This window comes from Bidens hawaiensis, unplaced genomic scaffold (assembly GCF_021521415.1).
Source record: "Bidens hawaiensis isolate Kalapana, Puna unplaced genomic scaffold, B.hawaiensis_p1.1 tig00004733_1, whole genome shotgun sequence".
In the NCBI taxonomy this organism is placed as follows: Eukaryota; Viridiplantae; Streptophyta; class Magnoliopsida; order Asterales; family Asteraceae; genus Bidens; species Bidens hawaiensis.
The window spans coordinates 136,922-153,929 of record NW_027491292.1 but is presented as its reverse complement, the minus strand read 5'-3'; the positions used below and the strand labels follow the sequence as shown (position 1 = coordinate 153,929).

At 33.1% G+C, this 17,008-nt stretch overlaps 3 protein-coding genes across 3 annotated transcripts; all 3 read right to left on the bottom strand.

Annotated features, from left to right (window-relative positions):
• Positions 1-8,745: 8,745 nt before the first annotated feature.
• Positions 8,746-9,846, bottom strand: LOC143627717 (uncharacterized). The gene has a single exon (XM_077097481.1). The coding sequence runs from the start codon at positions 9,844-9,846 to the stop codon at positions 8,746-8,748; it is 1,101 nt and encodes a 366-aa protein (XP_076953596.1).
• A 662-nt stretch (positions 9,847-10,508) lies between these two features.
• On the bottom strand, positions 10,509-11,522 carry LOC143627716 (uncharacterized). Its single transcript, XM_077097480.1, has one exon. It carries the CDS (start codon positions 11,520-11,522, stop codon positions 10,509-10,511), a length of 1,014 nt encoding a protein of 337 aa, XP_076953595.1.
• Positions 11,523-11,832: 310 nt separating this feature from the next.
• On the bottom strand, positions 11,833-12,973 carry LOC143627715 (uncharacterized). The gene is made up of 2 exons (XM_077097479.1): positions 12,792-12,973; positions 11,833-12,709 (listed from the first exon to the last, which is right to left on the bottom strand). The coding sequence occupies exons 1-2, from the start codon at positions 12,971-12,973 to the stop codon at positions 11,833-11,835; spliced, it is 1,059 nt and encodes a 352-aa protein (XP_076953594.1).
• Between the last annotated feature and the right edge of the window lie 4,035 nt (positions 12,974-17,008).

Here is a 17,008-nt window from a genome sequence, read left to right as displayed (position 1 = left end):
CCTTTTATTGAAGCCACCAGATTGCTTGATTTTTAAATTGAGACCTCTCATTGAATTAACCAAAATTCATGGGTATGGGTCTTACCAAAATCAGATAGCTCTTAAACGGGTTATAACATCTCATTAAATTAAAAGTAATCTTACCAATTATTTGATTTGAAAATCCTATAAAATAGAGATATACTAAAATTTAATATCCAATTTAAAAAGAAAAATATATTATTTATAATTAATAAACAATTTTATAGTAAAAAAACATGAGCGGGTCATGGGTCACCAAATCCAAATAGGTTTAAACGGGTTATAACATATTATTTATTTATGAAACCCTTTTATCATTAAACCCTACGTATATTATTAATTTCTTACAATAAAGAAAATTTAAATCCAAAAAATAAATATTAAAATAACAAAAAATGTAAAACAATCATTCTCTCAAGCTATCAGAACTTTCTTACAATAAATAAAATTAAAATCCAAATATACATATGTAAATATTAAAACGAATAATGTAAAATAACCCTCGTAATACGGGGGATAAAATCTAGTATATTATAGATTATATATAGATTATAGACATAGATATAGATTAATGAAAAAAGAGCCATGGGACGTATTTCCACAAAAATCGTCAGTGTTTTACTTTTCTCTTTCTCATTCATCGATCCGGCCTATGTGGTTTTGGGTCTACAATTCCATCTCTCAATCGTTAATTTTAAAATACTAAAATAAAATTTTACAGCTAATATAATAAAAGTAATTTGGGTGTTATTGTTTTAAAAAAAAAGTATTTGTGACTTTATTGAACTATATAAATTTGGTTATTAATTCACAAGTTTCATTGTGACATTATTATCATCACTAATTGGCTATTGGCAAATCCCTTAATTCTTCATAATTTCGTAGAATCAATAAATGTTTCCGGATGCTTCTTGGCCACATTTAATAATGATCGTCATTCAAAAAGCCAATTAAGAGTCGTTAGAACAACTTACCACAACATATAACAAGATATAAGTCAGTTATCAAAAATGATCCGTTACGGATGTAAAAAGAAAAGGTTCATGGGCATTCCAAAAATTTTTATCAAAATATTGGTAATATAATTTTGCAAACAACTTATACAAATATTAATCAATATAGTTTTTGAAGGTGGGAAGTGAATGAAAATGATAATTAATATATCATTTTGAAAAAAAAAAAAGAAATCGTGCACATCAGGTTTCAAACTTACGTATGTAGCTAGAGTCCAAGCAACCTAATTAACTATTCTTAATAGCCACTCAAACACTCCCAGAATATGTTATTAAACTGCTAAATATATATAATAAACATGCTGGTTTACTAGAATGCTAAGACCCTAGGGCTGGTATATCATGTATATCCATACATGATAAAATGTGAACACGAAATATGTATACATGTACACGACACGAAAACTTATCGTGTACTTGTTTCCGAAACATGAGCACAAACCTATTAATACCAGATATACACGATAAGAGTTGTTTTAAAACACATGTTCAACAACCTGTTTAGCAAAACAAAATTCGGTGGTTGGTGTCGGTACAACTAGAGAATCAGATAGGTGAATGCGGTGACAGGAGAATCTGAGATATGGCGTGGAGAGGAAGATGAAGAGAGGGAGACCGGAGATAACAAAATATATCTAACACTAAATAATAAAAAAAGATTAAAATGCATTTAACATTTACAGTCTGGTCTGTTTTCATATTGTCGGTTTTCGATATTACGGCGAACCAAACCGTTCGCTACGGCTTGAAAATTTTGAAACCGGCCAACCAAACGAAAGTAAAAACATCAACTGAGAAACCACACCGATAACCGGTTTAATCAGGATTTTATAACGAACCATAGCCATAAGCACTCATGATTTTACGTGATTAGCAGGGCCTACGTTCAAACATCCACCGCATCGCACAGGCGCCCGTCTGATATAATATAACATATTTGTTATATATATATATATATATATATATATATATATATATATATATATATATATATATATATAGTTATAAAAAAATCTAATCAAGTACTAACGAGTATTTAACAGGTAAACCGATATTTTACCTGTTTAGACACGAAAATTAACCAGTCGATTCGTGCCTACTTGTTTAGTGTACGAAACCCGTTAAGATCATATCTGATACCTAATAAAGCCATATAGGTTAGTGTCGTGTATTCATGTACGTGTTTAAATTGTCAGTTCTACAAAAACCTTAAATACTTGCATTTCACCCACAAAATTGAAATGTATCCCACATTATCCCTAAACCCTAGCTACCTAAATCCACCCCTGGGTCTATTGGTCATACTCGTCATAACACATTACAACTCAATATGATTCATTACAACAAAATATAACATAATTCAAAGCCGGGCAACAATTGATACACTAGTGTCATTAGCAACGTATGCAGTGTATGCACTTACGTACAACATGTGACACATGTAGTGTATACGGCAAAGCATCCACTAAAATATAATCAAGAGCACATATATACACTAAAGTATAATCAAGAAGACTGTAGTGTAATAACTAATACACTATACTATAAATATTTGTCTTATTTGCAATAATGGATTGTGGCATTAAATCTCTGTCAAGTGGTGTATTGAGTTTGTTGCATACACTATTAAATTTCCATAGTTTTTTTAACAAACAAATTGCACCAGATATAAATTAACTAATTATTTTTAAAAATGTCAGCGTGAAAAAAGAAGTTCTATAAAAAGATCTAATAAAAGAAGAGAATGTATATAGGTCAATGTACGTATACCAGAAGTAGTTATCTTTTGTGGATTTGATTTTATACATCGCTTCTAATAAACATGCATCTTTTTTATGATGCATTTTACATAAAAGTAAACATCAGTTTAATTTGTAATATTCTTTATCTTTTTAGCTTTAACCCCATGTGGTTAATGAAAATTAGGATCCTATGTGGATGATTTTATTTGAACCTACTCATTACATTCTCGGTTATTTTAATTTGGACTCACCTATATTTACTATTAGTTTGAGTTTCCCATAGGGTTTATTTAGGTTTTTGTATTTAGTTGTTTTATTATTTTATATTTTGTAATGATTTTTTTATTTTTAATGTAATTTTGTTATGATTTAATACATATATATTAGTTTGTTGCGTTTATTATATTTTTTAATGTTTGAGTTCTTTCTAATGAGATGTGTAGGTTTTTAGATCTTTAATGAACGAACATAAATAAACACGAACATATTGATTTTTTTTAACGAACAAATGTGAACACAAATATTTTTCTTATGAAAAGGGGTGACTGATGTCGGTGACGATGGTGGTTGATGCATGAGAGGGAAGGTTGATGATGATGGATGGTAATTGGTTAACCAGTGATGAAGATGATAAATTGTTGATAGAGAATAGAGATATTAAATTAGAGTTTGATAATGAAAGGATTTCAAAAAGAAATTAGATGCTATAACCCGTTTAAGAGATATCCAAGTTTGGTGAAATCCATGACTCGTGAAAACTATTGTTTGATGATTAAAATGTTATTTCACAAATAAATGAGATGTTATATCGCATTCTAGGTTATTCGGGTTTGATGAGAACCATAACCCGTGAAAATTAGTGTTTGATTATAAAAGGGTTTCACAAATAAATGAGAGGTTATAACTCATTTAAGGACTATCCGGGTTTGATGGAACCCATACCCACGAATTCGGGTTAAACGCACGAGAACCTCAAATCACAATCAGACAATCTGGTGACTTGAGAAGGTATGGGGAGCATTTAGATATTAACACACTGAACTTTTTGGTGGACATTTATTTATACAGATAGATAGATAGATATTATTTGGATTGAACCTGGTAAGCACGTACGTTATTTAACCTTAATAAGAAATTTTGTTATATTGCTTGTATTAAACGTTAAATAATAATATGTCGTTAATGTGTATTTTGTATTTTTATGTGTGAGCTTATAGGTTAATGAATCATTAATCTTCTCCTACATGTTAAGTTTTTAACGTGTAAAACCAGCGCGTCAAAAACTAGTGATACGTGTCGGACACGACACAATGCGTTTAGCTCGATTAAAATGACATGAAACATTTCATATTATTAACATACAACATACATCACATTAATATTATTAATTCAAATATATTTTAATTAATTCTATCTGGATTTTATGCCTCAATATATGTGTCTATTATAGGTGGTTGTTTATATTTATTGTACATTTAATTTGATTAATTCTCTCCACGATCATAGCTATGTATTCTGGTTATATAATGTATCTTGAACTATCAATAAAACTATTCCATTGCAATTGCGTATACAATTACTTAATATGGTATCAGAGCAAACGATTAGAACCTAAACACTTGAAATTTTTTTCCCCTCTGCTACTTTCTCAATTCCCCACACCTTCCTTCTACTTCTCAATATTACCTTTCATTCACAATTCCACCATGCCTAACATTCATGAAGCAATCACTGTTAGTAACACCCTAAACCCAACACTTAATGGCAGCCGACCATTTCTTGGAAAATGCCAATGGTGTCATACTAAAGGGCATACACTTACAAACTGCATGGTGTTCAAGAAACTATTGCCGTATATCAACGCCCCCCCCCCCTATAATCTTCCCCCCTACACCAACAACACACCACAAGTAAACATGATGACTACACCAAACCATTCCACTACCAAATGGCTAATGGACAGCGGGGCAACTCACCATGTCACAAATAATCTAAATGCACTAGCCACCCATACACCTTATAATGAAACCGAGGAACTTATAATCGGTGATGGCTCGTCTCTTAAAATTACTCATATTGGTTCACTTGTCCTACACACACCAACCACCACTCTTATACTCACAAACGTTCTTTGCGTTCCAAATATATCCTGAAATATTATTTCCATATCTCGTTTATGCGATGATAATTATGTCTAATCCAATTCCTTAAATCTGTTTTTCTCATCAAAGATCCAAACTCGCATATCTTGCTTCTTGAAGGAAAAGCCAACCATGGGATTTATGAACTTCGTTCAACTTCTCATTCGCCACCGTCTATATTCACAATCCAAAAGACTACATCAACGTCATGGCATCATAGATTGGGGCATCCTCATACTACAATCCTAAAAATTTTATCGTCTTCTATTCCTTGTATTTCAAATTCTAATAACAATTGTAACTCTTGACACATAAACAAGAGTCATAAATTGTCATTTTCTAAATCTACTTTATCATCAAATGCCCCTTTGCAATTGATTTTCTCCGATGTTTGGACATCCCCAATTACCTCCTTTGATGGTTACAAATATTATGTCATTTTTGTAGATCATTATACTAATTACATATGGCTATATCCACTTAAAAATAAATCCGACTCTTTAACTACTTTCATTCGTTTTCAAAATTTAGTTGAAAATTATTTCCAAACAACTATTAAACAATTATTCTCCGACAATGGCGGTGAACACATCAAGCTTTCCTCTCATTTACAATCTCGGGGCATCTATCACCTCACTTCACCACCACACACACCCGAACACAATGGTTACACCGAACGTCGACATCGTCACCTCGTTGAAACTGGCTTATCTCTTTGAACACATGCAAAATTACCAACAACTTATTGGCCTTTTGCTATTTCTACTGCCGCTTATCTTATCAACCGACTTCCTACACCAACTCTTCAAAACAACTCACCCTACAACAAACTCTTTAACAAACAACCGAACTATGATAACTTAGAAGCTTTGGTTGTCTTTGTTATCCTTGGTTACAACCATATTCTTCTCACAAACTTGACCCCAAATCTAAACCATGCATCTTTGTTGGTTATTCACCTTCTCAAAGTGCTTATTATGCACTAGATCCCACATCTAATAAAATTTACACCTCTCGACACGTAAATTTCATTGAAAATTACTTTCCTTATGAAGAACTCACAACCACTAAGGTTTCACCCCCTAATACAACTGAATGGTTACCCCTCACCCTTCAAATCATTTCTCATAACACCACTACAATACCCGACTCAACCTCATCAACCAATTCCCCAAGTCCAAATAATATATCCACCCCATCACAAACAGTAGCTCATGACCCCACCAATGTGCCATATGTAACCCATGACCCATCCACTATGCAAACCGTAGCCACTACTACTTCCACCCAAATAGCTCCTATCATTCACCAAGCCCAACAACCCACAAATTCCCAACTTCCTGTTAATGAAAATCCAGCCCATCCACCATCTTCCCAACCCACTATCACCACACAACTAGTCCAGCACATAACCCAACAAACAATCCAAACTAAATCCAATGCCAATACCTGAACACGCAAACCAAACCCTCGCTACCACGACCCATCCTTTCAATTATACACCGCCATTAATGGCCCAATTACCGAACCATCGACCATTACCCAAGCCTTGAAACACCCTCTTTGGCGTAATGCTATGACGGAAGAATATGAGGCCCTAATGAAAAATCACACATGGACAGTTGTACCTTCAAATCAAGCTTCCAATCTTGTTGGCTCCAAATGGTTCTTTCAAACAAAGTATAAACCAGATGGATCCATTGATCGCCTCAAGGCTCGTCTTGTAGCCAAAGGTTTCCATCAAAGACCGGGAATTGAGCACGCCGAAACCTTTAGTCCGGTCGTCAAACCCGCCACACTTCGTCTTATTCTTTCCTTAGCTGTTTCACAAAATTGGAACCTTCATCAACTTGACATCAACAATGCCTTTCTACAAGGCACGTTGTCTGAAAATGTTTACATGGCACAACCACCCGGATTTGTTAACCCATCCTTCCCATCTCACATATGTAAGCTAGATAAAGCTATATATGGTCTTCACCAAGCTTCTCGCGCTTGGTACGAAGAACTAAAATCTTATCTCATCTTAAAAGGATTCCAACCCACTATCTCGGATCCTTGTTTATCTTCACTAAAGGCTCATCACCCATCTACATTCTTGTCTATGTCGATGATATTATCGTCACCGGCCCTAACCCACAAATGCTTGACTCCTTCATTTCCTCCTTCGCCAACAAATTCTCACTCAAGGACCTAGGTAATCTATCTTATTTTCTTGGGGTTGAAGTTATTCCTCAGTCTCTTGGACTCTTTTTGTCTCAAACCAAATATATTCATGATATCCTACAAAAAGCCAATATGAGTGATTGTAAGCCAATGAGTGCACCTATTACATGTTTCGAGACCATCACACTACATGGTGGTACCCCTATACCATCCCCACAGAATATAGAGCATTAGTCGGTGCTCTACAATACCTTTCCCTTACACGACCCGATGTTGCCTTTACCGTGAACAAATTATCTCAATTTATGCATGCCCCCACCACTATCCATTGGAATGCTCTTAAACAGTTACTTCGGTATCTTCATGGGTCCATAAATAAAGGTATTTTACTTCGTTACAAATCTCCATTACAACTTCATGCTTTCACCGATGCTGATTGGGCGGGTGACAAAGACAACTATAGAAGTACAACTGGTTATATCGTATATCTTGGTTCCAACCCAATTGCATGGAGCTCCAAAAGACAACCAACAATTGCTCGTTCATCAACCAAAGCAGAATTTCGAGCCGTTGCTTCTACAACCACAGAAATTACATGGATAAATTCATTCCTAAAAGAATTGGGCCTTACATCCACCACTATCCCAATCATTTTTTGTGATAATCGAAGTGCCACTCGATATTCCGCTAACCCCGTTTTCCACTCCCGCATGAAACACCTAGCACTTGATTTCCATTTTGTTCGTGAAAAGGTGGCCGACAAATCTGTTCGCATTACACATATTGCAGGGGATGATCAACTTGCAGACGCTCTTACAAAACCGACACCACGTTCAAGATTTCATCTTTTAATGTCCAAGATTGGACTCATCACCGGACCGTCCATCTTGCGGGGGCGTATTAACATACAAGATACATCACATTAATATTATTAATTCAAATATATTTTGAATTAATTCTGTCCGGATTTTATGCCTCAATATATTTGTCTATTATAGGTGGTTGTTTATATTTATTGTACATTTAATTTGCTTAATTCTCTCAACGATAATAGCTATGTATTCTGGTTATATAATGTATCTTGAACTATCAATAAAACTATTCCATTGCAATTGTGAATACAATTACTTAATACATATGATTATATATGAGCTTTTTAGTTATACGGATGACATCGCACACTTAATCTGATTATTGGCATTATTCATTAAACATGGTTAAAAGATTAACACCATGCAAACATGATAAAATAAAAGTTAACATAAATGCATATATCCAAACTTATGATATGTTTAATTGTTTGTTATCCTATGTTATCTTGATAAAGTGGTCATATAGGTGTTGTGAACACGACAAATTAAGCGTGTTATGCGAGTCACAAGAAGTTTACTTGAAAGTTTTGTGACTTTTTATTAAATAGTAATAAACTAGTTTTTACCCGCGTGTTACGTGGGTTACTTTTAGGTTGTTTTTATAAACGACTGTGAGTATATATAACTATATAAGTATATTAAAATTAAAAGTAGTAACTTATATATGGGCTACTTAAAATTTTTCTAATGTACATAATATTATGGAGTTTATTGTAGAAATCAATCAATAACATCACAGTATGAACTTCAAATATTTTATGAAATAAAGAATTCAAAATTACAATTAATTTTAGTTCAAGTAAGAAAAGATTTCCTTGAAGACGACATTTGTTGTCTTGCTAGTTTGTTTGCCATATTTGTCTAGAATAAGTATCTTCAAACCCTTTTTGCTTGTAACTCTTGATAAGGCGACATATAGTTGGCCGTGTGATAAGACATCGTTCTTTAGGTACAAACCAACCCTATTTAATGACTGCCCTTGGCTTTTGTTTATAGTCATAGCGAAACAAACTGATAAGGGATATTGTCGTCTTGTAAATTTGAATGCTATGTTCTTGTCAGAAGGTGTTAAAGCGATTCTAGGAATAGATATTCTTTCACCAGTATTAGTTCCTGAAAGGATTTTCACTTCAATTACACTGGTGCCTAAAGAAATAACCTGAAGCCTAGTTCCATTGCATAAGCCTTTCTTTTGATCAATATTTCTTAGAAGCATAACCGGCACTCCCAATTTTAGTATAAGGCTATGGTTTGGTAGTCCCGCTATTTTTAGACCATTTAATATCTCGGTAGAGTATAAAGTTGGATCAACATTTCCGTCTATATATTCAGACTTCGACACAGAATCTGAGCTTAAGTACTCAACTGGTTCACCAGGGAAGCTTTCGATCAGACGGTCATTTATTTCATGCACGACCTCATTTGTTGGTGCAAGTAATTCTCTCTGTTGAAAGTAATTAAGGTCTTCGTTGTTGAAAATATCTGGATACACAAACTGAATTAGCTTTGAGATAGGGTCATTACATTTTTCGATCAGTAAATCAGTTCGTATCTCTATTTTTGTTGTACCGTCATTAGGCCCACCGACTATACCTTCTCCGATGTCTAGCAACCATTGTGCAAACTTTTTTGTTTCCTCTATATCAGGAGATGGTTGACCAATCGTTAACCTTAAGTTTCTTGTTAATCTAAGGACACGACATTCATTCCAAAAATATGAAGAACATAGAGTTGCCTTTACTATTTGTTGTCTGCTTCCTTTCTGAATTACTTGCAAAATTTGTCTGAAGTCGCCTCCAAACACAACAACTTTTCCTCCGAACAGTAGTTTAGATTGCAACACATCTTTGCATGATCTGTCTAGAGCTTGAAATGCATGTTTGTGGGTCATTGGGGCTTCATCCCAAATTATTAATTTTGTTTTTTGTAATAGCTCCGCCTCATCCGAACCTCGTTCTATTACACAAGAGGAGTCCTCATTCAGGTTAATGGGAATGTGAAATCTCGAATGTGCTGTTCTACCACCGGATAGCAATAATGATGCAATTCCACTTGAAGCAACATTCAAAACAATATTACCTTCTGATCGTATTGCTGAAGTTAATGTCTTCCATAAGTATGTTTTCCCTGTTCCACCATAACCATAAACAAAAAAGGCGCCACCGTTGTTCTTGTGAATAGCTTTTGTTATTGTGTCAAAAATAGCTTTCTATTCTGAGGTGATTGTGGAGAAGAGCTTTTGAAATTATTTTCTTTCAAATTCTTGATTGTATGACTGTTCGTCATGGATCAGTCTATTATTGATAACAGATAAGGATTCTTCATCAGGAAAAGGCATCGTCTCATACCTAGTTAAGCAAGTGTTGTTTTGTTGTAGTATTTTCTGGATTTCAAGTAAGGTAAGGTTCTTTATCTGTTCTTCAGTCAGTTGCAACTCTGTAGAAGGTTTAAATAAATGAGAATTTTAATCATTAAAGACTAAAATTTGACATTTAATATTAGTAAGGACATAGCATATACCTAGAGATTTTAAAAGTTTGCATTGCTTATAGATTATGTCTTCTGAGAGGAGTTTCCATGTACTGTTCCATACATGTTCGGGTCTAGAGAGACTATCAGTAGACAACATTGTAGCAAACAATGATCGTAATCACCTGAACCTGAAATGCTTGCTTCTTCAATTCCCTCAATGTATTCTGTGTCATCATCAAGTAATCCAAGGGCATAGCATGCATCTCTGAAAGTATTGTATGTTTGACCGTTAACGGTACGTATTTCTTCAAAACTCTTTGGACCTTTCACTCTATTTATAAGTATCCTTAAAAAATATGCTTCTCCAAGAGCAGGAGATATTGCATGTACTCTACCAATACTAAATCCCGATTTTCTTCGTTGCCATCCGCGTGGACTTAGATGCCAGACGAATTTTGTAGGGAATTCTGAGTATGTTAGTTTACGTGCCTCATGATCATTTCCGTTACATTCCATCCATAATTCAAACATTGAAGATGAAACGGTGTCTGTTATTTCTAGCACATTTTCAATGTCATCGTCTGTACCATAAATAACTTGTTGCTTGCCAGGAAGGTGGAAAGGTAGCCTCATAACTACTGGAACTCTATAATGTACATTGTATGCAAAAATATGCCATGAAGCCTCGCATGCTGACAGATATCGACAGTCATAGAACTCTTTAATCTCATCAATGTTTCGGTCTACGTTATTCTGATGCTCTCCACCATTAGCGAAATAAATAGTTGCTCGATCAGGCCCTTTGTTTATGTATTTGAAAAGATACTTGATAGATGACCCCTGATTACACCATTCAACATTTATGTGAGCCTGATATCTTTTTAAGAGTTTGATGTTGTATGGTACAACACTTCGGTTATCGAGCTTGATATCTGACTTTTGAACAAATGCGCCATTATCACGTCTTCTGTATAATGGAAAGCCATCTGTGTCTACTGATGTTTCATCTTGAAAGTTCTTCGGGAAATTTTTGGAACACTTTTTGTCTATAACACATGAGCAAGGTTTTTTATAATGGGCGCAAGGACCGTGCATCATTAACTCAGACACAAGGTTGTATAATTCTGGGTCTTCGTTTTTTATCTGGTATCTCTGCGCTGATATAAGGATCAACATGCTCTACGTTTGGAAGTTTTTCTTCTTTTTGCATAAATAAACAAAGATGGGCATGAGGTAAACCACGTTTTTGAAACTCCACTGTATAAACGACTGCAAAAATACAAATAATAGTTTAGCATATAAATAGAATTGTTTCTTATTAAGATGTATAGAATACCTACCTGCTTGAAGTTTACCAAGAACATGATTATCTTTAAAGTCTTTAATTAATGAGTCTAGTTTTATTTTAAATAGCCCTGCATAATATGTCTGGTCTATCATCTGCGTTTAGAGACGTGTCTTTAAGGAATCTTTGCACCTCAGGCCATTTTGGATTGCATGTAACTATGATAAAGAAATCAGGATATCCATACCATTTGCAAAGTGTCATAGCATCCAGATAGTTTTGCATCATATACCGAGCTCCTCCTATAAATGAAGAAGGTAATATGATACGTTGCCCAACCTTTGAGACATCAGAACACCCCTTATCCTTTAGAGATTTTAGGTTCTCAAATGTTACAGATCTTAGTTCTTTTTGTTTGCTTCTTATATAACATAGCCTTTCGCTTTCAATCATCGTATAACCGTCTACCATTATCTGTTGAAGCAGTCTTCTTGAGTATAAAGTAGGAGAGAACTGACCTACTCTGTCTTGAAACAAAAATACAAACCATTCCCTCATTGTAGTATAAGGTCGTTTGTTACCATCATCATCTTCAACTCCTCTATGCTTAATTTTAATTCGGTAACCGTCCTCGCCATTAATAAATATCAGGGGGTATTGAAGAGGCATGTATGAAGGGTGGAGCTCATTAAGGTATTCTAGATTTCCTCCTATTTTTCTTACTACAATATCACGTGGCTCATATGATTCCTCAATATCTCCTACAATTAATGCTGCGACTTCTGAAGAAGTAGGAAGGTTATAAGTTCTGCCATCTTTTTCCCTGTTGTATATAAGGCGTAGCTTCAGTTCTTTATCAGGCTGCTCATTACAAAAATCTCTTGCCATTCTATAAGTTTTGACTAAAACATTTTGGCGATCAAGCATTTCTTTCAACCATGTAATAATCTCAGTATCCAGTCTCTTTTCGTCATCTATCATACTAATTTTGTTGTCGCTGGAAAAATTATAATAATTACTATTAATGTTGGAAAATAAATAAAAATGTAATAAAAATGATAAGACGATCATATGTGTACCTCAAAATGTTTTGTCTATTTTCAATTTCGTTGTCCGTATCATATATGTACAGCTGTGAGAATTTGGGTTTCGTGCCATCGTTGGGTAGAAGACTGCCAATAGCATGATAATTCTGGCCGATAAATCTGAACACATACAGACCTTTCCCCTTATTAACAGATTTGTCAATTTTTCCGCCCATGGAAGTAAAAGAAAACATCGAGTTATACCGACGAATGTTCTTCAAGAAGAATTTGCTTTTAGCATCATTTGATTTGAATAGTTCTTCATACTGAGGGTTTGATGTTTTTACTTGTGGTAACTCAACAGCCCCATATTGACAACACAAATTAAAACTTACTTTTGATTTCTTGCTTTGACCTCTTTTGCCCTCGTCGATCTAGAGTTTAGCATGGCATATATCACACACAACTGACTGGTCTCCATGATCAAAGTAATCTGTAGTTAATAAGCAACAACATTAATAATTATTTTTAACCAAATTTCTAAATATGTAAAATTAGGAAGATTATGTAATTGTACGGACCTTTAGAAACTCCTTTATATTTTTCATCGTCGTCTGCAAAATGAATTCTTGTTCTATTATAATCCATCTTTGCTCTCCTACTCATACGATTCTGTTTAGACACAGAGTTAAGTATGTTTGAATGAGTTAAATTTGATGATGATGCCATATTGGATAAGCAAATATGTTTTCCTCTCTTAGCATCCAAAATAATTTTACATCTCATACGATATACTTTTGTGGCTTGGGAGTAACTAAGTTTTCCTCTTTTTGCATTCAACAATAATTTCCTTAGAGAACGATTGGTTTTTGAGATAGCCTTCTTTATTGAATGACCTAAAATAATGTGTGTGTCAATAACCAATGTAAATATAAAAGTATATATGACATATAGAACTCATTAAACCATTTGATTCATTAGTAAACAAATTCGTCATTAAAGAAAAATGAGAATGTCAAATACTTTATCAAGTTCCAAATAACCAAACCAAAAGCAATAAAATGAAAAATTGTTTTGTAAAAACATGGAGATCATTATTTATTTCTCTTTCTGGGGTTAAGAGTTTGTTCTTGCCAGAATCTTGAATGATAGCTTTTGAAGATCTTTTGGCTTTTGTAATAGGTTGCAGCGATGGGTTATCAACTTCATAAACATCTTGAATTTTCCTTTTGAAAGCTTCAGTATTCTTCTTGTGTTTGTTTATAGCTGAACTCTTTGAGATACTTTGCACAAAAGATGTGTTACTATCATCCACAACATTAGTAGAATCCTGGAAAATTAAGTTTAGCAAAACTTAACAAAACTTACACTTACATTAAAAGCTGAAAATTTGAAAGATTTAACAAAAACAAAGATGTGAAAAGTGCTGATTCTGAGTTCTAAATTCCTATATTTCAGACTCAAGTACAGAGCTTAATTGTTCTAAATTGAATGAATAACATATAGGCAATGAGGGATAGAAATCTATGCATTATCAATCAGCCAAAATACTCTAGAACAAAGAACTTGAATTATTATGATTTTATCCTATAGTAATTGTTCAAATGAATTACCTTTTCATATAGATTTGCAGCAGGAAATTCAACAGACTCGTCATTTGAATATGAAGGCTGCACATACGAAATAAAAAATAAAATAATTAAATAATTAAATATAAAATGCAAGTAATAATAATAATAATAATAATAATAATAATAATAATAATAATAATAATAATAATAATGATACATATCTTACCAGAGTCAGCCCATGTTTTTCTTGTAGCTTGTTTATTATCTTAGGATCTTTTGTAAGTCTAAAAATATTGTAAGAAGATCTTTCATTATCTAGGTTGTATTATTGAATGTTGACCTTCAAAGCATAAATTTGATCCTCAATACTTTCTCTCTCTTTAGGAATTATATCAGTATCATCACCACTCTTCACGGAAATTAAAAAAAATATTCGTTTGTTAAGAATGTGTCATTATAGTTTAATTGTAAAAACTGAGTCATATATTTAAATAATATTTCTAAAGCTTGTATAATAATATTTACCTCTACCAACTTCTTAAAAAGTTCCAAAGCGGTAATTTTGAAGATCGGAACAGCTTGTGTTTCCCATAAAGTTAACGCCAACGATCCAGTTGAGTCTTGAACATCAAAAGGAATTCGGTACCTATATGTTGATGATGAATAATATTTTTATAAACAATATAAACAATAATATATATATATATATATGTATTAATAAAAGTTATTTTTTACGAACCTTGCAACTGCATCGACAACAGCGCCGTTGCATTTGTTACTTACGCATTTATACTTTCCTTTAAACCGATTCATTGATTTTTCCCCAACGATTTCTCCTTGATTACTTACCTTGTGTTCTTCATTAAATTGGGTAGTACATATTTTACATCCAACATAGTACCAACTATTGTAGTTAGATGATAGAGTTATGCTTCCACAAATAACTACTTTCTTTGGCTGGAAAAATAAACAAAAGTCATATTTTTAATAATTTTCAAATTACATTAACAAATAAAAACATAAGAAAAGGTTACCGTTTCGATATCTTCAACCTCTCCAACATTACTGAAGTCTGTATCATTAACAAACTCTTCAAAATAAGGATCACGGATACTTAGTGGAGATAGAAAACTGCTTGAAGATGTTTCAGAACCAATCATTTGAAGCAAACTTTGAAAAAAGATTAAACTATTAGGTATAAAACAAAGAAGATTTGTTTAAAAATATGTATATTATTCTAAAACAAAATATAAATGTTAACCGTTTTTTGAACTCCACAATTTCAGGTAATTCTTCATTGATGATTAACTTTGTAATGCCAAGTGCATTAGAGATACCAGGTGCTCCTGAAAAAAAAAATAAAAACATTTTATCTAAGTTCAACATAAATAGAAGCATTAATAATCTAAAACTGGTTTTGTTAGCTAACCGTCATAAGGTTTATATGTAGCAAATTGTAAAATAACAACCACGGGAGCCTCTTTTGGATTGTTTTCGATGTAAGACCGAACATTTACGGCATATGAATCCCATAAAGTCATGCCGATTTTGCTGCCATTGAAAGAAATATATAAAAACTTTTAATAACAAATGGTCAGCATATAATTTTTTTAATTAAAACCCTTACTTGCTTCCATGTAAGTCGATTGGTAACTTTTTTGCAGGTTTTCCGTTTTTCTTTGTGATATCTTGAACAAAGACATCATCTTTAATAATTCCAATAACATCTGTATTCAATATTAAAAAAGATAATATAGAATATTACTATCAACACAATTTTGATACTAAATATAAATATAACAGTAAAAAGTAATATGTAAATGTACAAACCAATGCATTTATTGGCGAGGATTTTTCCACAAAGTAGATCATCAATAGTTGTAAAGGTGAATGCATGAAAACTTCCACCAAATTCATCACATAACTTTACATCAGTATTTTTTGAGAAAATTACTTTGTGAGTGTTTTCCACATACTTGAAATTATTAGAATAACTTGCAAAACTTGCTTTTGAGATTTCATAGCAGTTGTACTCATTTATCTTTTTATCAAAACAGCTTATAAACTTCTTCAATATTGAAGCATGAACTCTATTTCCCTGAAACAGAAAGACACATTTTAGCAGAAAATGTCAAGTATAAATCTAATTAAAATCATGTGTAACCTCTGTCTTCTAAGATTAAATCCTTGGAAATAATGGCTAGAGGTCTGTCAAGTATATGGTTTATCCACTTCCTTACAACCCTTACTAACAAAACTGATTTGTCATTAACATCACTTAAATCATTCAGCATCTTCAAGTTTTTGGTATCCATCATCCTATATAAACATAAAATAATTGTAAAACTTGAAAGCAAATGATTTTATGCTGATTTTAAAGAGAAAACCGATCCAAACAGCTAAAACCCAACCATCAAGCATCTAAATATGGTCAGCAAGCCAGTCTAAACCACCCAGCCCAACTGGTTTGGTTTGTCTTAGATTGAAAAATATATATCACAGAATCTTTTGCATGTAGTAAAAAAAATAACTATCCACATAATATAAAAACAATTTGGGCGATTATGTTAAAAATGTAGCCTTGTCGCTTCATTAGTTCTTTAATAATATCTGTTGACACTTTTTAACCTTTTTTCTTGCTTTTACTTTTGGTCTATATATATGACAAGTGCAGTACGGATAACCGATAAACCATTGTCT